At 44.6% G+C, this 3,813-nt stretch overlaps 1 protein-coding gene across 1 annotated transcript; it reads left to right on the forward strand.

Moving 5' to 3' along the window:
• The first annotated feature begins 391 nt into the window (after positions 1-391).
• LRRC10 (leucine rich repeat containing 10) lies at positions 392-3,550 on the forward strand. Its single transcript, XM_069584689.1, has one exon. The coding sequence runs from the start codon at positions 455-457 to the stop codon at positions 1,358-1,360; it is 906 nt and encodes a 301-aa protein (XP_069440790.1). The 5' UTR covers positions 392-454; the 3' UTR covers positions 1,361-3,550.
• Positions 3,551-3,813: the final 263 nt, after the last annotated feature.

A 3,813-nucleotide genomic window follows, 5' to 3' on the forward strand; every position in this document is an offset into this window, starting at 1 on the left:
ATCCATATAACAGAATGATTTACATGTGTTTAAAATAATTACATGGATACCTGTAAACATAAAAATATGTTCATATTTTATGATAAAAAATGACTCATAAATAGTATATGAAATTTTTTAAAACAAATTGATTACTTGTAGCAAGAAGGCTGGAGGACATCTGCTAAAATGTTTACAGTATTCATCTCTGATGGGTGTGACTGGGAGTTTTTTACTTTCTGCTTTTACACCTTTATGTAATGTCCCAATGTTTTATCATTAGAAAAAACAGTGAAGCTATTTTCAGTTTGAAACAAACAACAAATGTAAAGAGGATTGGGGTTTAGAGAACGGAAAGCAAGTGTGTGAGACCCCGCCTCCAGGACCCTGGCTGTCACCGGACACTCAAGTTGCTATCAGGAGCACTTTTCTCTGTTGAAGTGACTGGCTTTTGTCACGCAATCCCCAGGTTATAATGAGAGGGGAAGACACGCCTCAGGGCAGAAGCAGCAGCCCTGTGGTTGGTGGGCTGCGGCTTGCCATGGGGAACACCATCAGGGCCTTCGTGGCCTTCATCCCTGCTGACCGCTGCCAGAACTACGTGGCCAGAGACCTCCGGGAGATGCCGCTGGACAGGATGGTGGATCTGAGTGGGAACCGGCTATGCCGCTTCCCTGTGCATGTATGCTCCTTCCAGGAGCTGGTCAAGCTCTACCTGAGCGACAACCGCCTCAACAGCCTGCCTCCAGAGCTGGGGCAGCTGCAGAACCTGCAGATTCTGGCCCTGGATTTCAACAACTTCAAGGCTCTGCCACAGGTGGTGTGTACCTTGAAACAGCTCTGTATCCTCTACCTGGGCAACAACAAACTCTGTGATCTCCCCAGGGAGCTGAGCCTGCTCCAGAATCTCCGGACCCTGTGGGTCGAGGCCAATTATCTCACCAAGTTGCCGGAGGTGGTCTGTGAGCTGAGTCTCCTTAAGACGCTGCACGCTGGCTCCAACGCCCTGCGTCTGCTGCCAGGCCAGCTCCAGCGCCTCCGAGAGCTGAGGACCATCTGGCTCTCGGGTAACCTGCTGACAGACTTCCCCCCTGTGCTGCTTCACATGCCTTTCCTGGAGGTAATCGATGTGGACCGGAACAGCATCCGCTATTTCCCCAGCCTGGCCCACCTGTCGAGCCTGAAGCTGGTCATCTATGACCACAATCCTTGCAGGAATGCACCCAAGGTGGCCAAAGGGGTGCGTCGAGTGGGAAGATGGGCAGAAGAGACCCCAGAGCCTGACCCTAGAAAAGCCAGACGCTACGCGTTGGCCAGGGAGGAAAGCCAGGAGGCGCAGCTACCTGCCTTGCCTCCTCCACTTCTTCCTACCAACTCCTGAGAAGCTTCAGTTGCAGGTCAAAGCCAAGGACAACTCCAGCATCTTCTGGAGATCGCTCCATTAGAGTGCAAAGGATTGCTCTGGGCCATGTGGGGCATCTCTGCCAGCAGCAAATGGAACAGCATCAGATGGAATGCCTAACCCACAAAAAGAAAATACTCTTGGCCAAGAACATCTCTCCCAAAGGGAACTGTGTGCTACAGGTAGCATGACAACTTCTTTGCAAGAAAATCAGCCTCTCCAAACAGGTATTTTGAAACACCGGAAAGAAAGGCTGGATACTCTGGCCTCCCCGTCTCTAGAACTGGCTGGTCGTGAGGCTCACGCGCTTCTCAAATCAGGTGTAAGTTACAGAACTCATCTAACAATTCAGGTGGCCTGTCTCCAGTCCTCTGCCAGGTGTATTTTCATGAATGACCTACTATGAATGACCATAAATGGCATGAAAATATTCATGTTACTTAAAAATGACATGCCTACCTAGTCAGTTAGATTCACAGAAACTCTTTACTGTTGCAAAGGCTGGAGATGAAGCTTTTCCCCTGCAATTCAGTGGCTGCTGACACCCCTGCTGGAGTCCAGCTGCCACTTTGAACTTGACTGTGGTTCATGCTGATTTCACTCATTTTCCTTGTAAAGATTTGACCAAAGGTCCACTCCCATCTGTTTACTGTCACTGGCAATGCTGAAAGTCATCTAGAAAATAGAACCTCTTTGGCAGGGTGGTCTCATTAAAATCAAGCCAAGGTGTAATTAGTTGCCTCAGTGGAACAGAATCCTACTGTTTACTTAACAGTAATGAACCAGGGTTGAATTAAATCCCTTTGCATGCAGGGACCACATTTCCAGAATCATATTAGGTAAAAAGTTGTGCAAAATCTGTTCGCTTGAAAAAACTGCAGGTTGTAGTGTACATATAGGAAATGTCTGCCTCTTCAACCCCAGCATCTCTGCCTTCCCTGATTTATTTTTGTATAGAATCTTTTGGTGGTCCATGTATAAACCTAGGTATTCAAGCTGCTATGTCTTTGAAGTATTAATGTTAATTATGACCTTTTCTTCTCCCCATGAATATGTCAACTTTATAGAAACTGCTGTCAATGGGTAGTTTAATAACACAATCCTTTGTGTCCTTGAACTCTTTTCAGGCAAGTGTCACCTTAACTAAAACATTGAAAACGTTAGCTTTTAGAAAGTACGCTCTCCATAAAAGCACCCTAACCCAGGAAAGTTGAGTTCTAAAACATTAGACAGAAGACTATTTTCCTGTTTTCCTTCCACAAATATTTCTTGCTAAATCTGAGGACGTTTCATGGTTTCACATAATCTCTTCCTATCACCACCTTCCAGTCTGTAGAGTATCTGCAACCCATTGATTAGATGGCCAAAGCGTCCTTTTAATCACTAAATTGTCAAATACTTAACCCCTTTAACAATGAGTCCAAATTTCTACTAGAAAGCTAGAATTTAGTCTATTTATTATTTACTTGTTCCTATGACTGCAATTGAACTATACTCAGCTGATACTAGAAACGTTCTGCAAGGAGGACTGCCTTCTGAGCGGCATCACAGCTCACCCTTAATAATGGCTGTGACTTTCTTTTGACATTCTCTACCCGCTTTTAAGGGCTTCCCTGGTGGCTCAGACGTCAAGAATCTGCCTGCAATCCAAGACCTGGATTCAATTCCTGGGTTGGAAGATCCCATGGAGAAGGGAAAGGCTACCCACTCCAGTATTCTGTCCTGGAGAATTCCATGGACTGTAAAGCCCATAGGGTCGCAGAGACAGACATGACTGAGCGACTTTCACTCACTCACTCACTCCCCCTCCTAAGAGTAAGGGGCCCACTTTTTCCAAGGAAGCCACAGGTTGTAATATGGTTAAAAGCATGTCCCTTCAAACTACCTGAGATCAAATGACTTTGGTCATTTACTGGTCACTTACTTCTCTGTGGGCCTGTTTTCTAGTCAGTAAAATGGTAAGTTTCTGCCTCTTGGGGGCACTGTCAAGTTTAAACAAATTACTGTGTATGAAGTACATTGAACAGTGTGTGGCAGGTTACGGCTAATGTTTACTTAATATGCTGTTTTACTGTCATACCATGGCCACACGACACTCTTACCCTACAACCAGTGTAACTCCGTGTTTAAAGGAATAAACCATAAATAGCAAAAGAACAACAAAAAAAATCTTTCTCAGTAAATTTTCAATGAATAGTATCTCTGGTCATGAATATAAGAAATACTAATGCAATGTGATCAAACACTTCTGCCTTACCTACATAGGAAAACACAGGTATAATTACTAAGGATTCATTTTTTAAGATTCTAAATGAATATACTCTGCCGTTATTCTAGAATTTGCAAAATCATTAAGATACATGAAAATGTGAGACTTTCCCTTGGCACTAATCCCATTCCTATCACTAGAGCAAAAGATATGAGACTGAAGA

Source organism: Ovis canadensis, chromosome 3, assembly GCF_042477335.2.
Source record: "Ovis canadensis isolate MfBH-ARS-UI-01 breed Bighorn chromosome 3, ARS-UI_OviCan_v2, whole genome shotgun sequence".
NCBI classification, from domain to species: domain Eukaryota; kingdom Metazoa; phylum Chordata; class Mammalia; order Artiodactyla; family Bovidae; genus Ovis; species Ovis canadensis.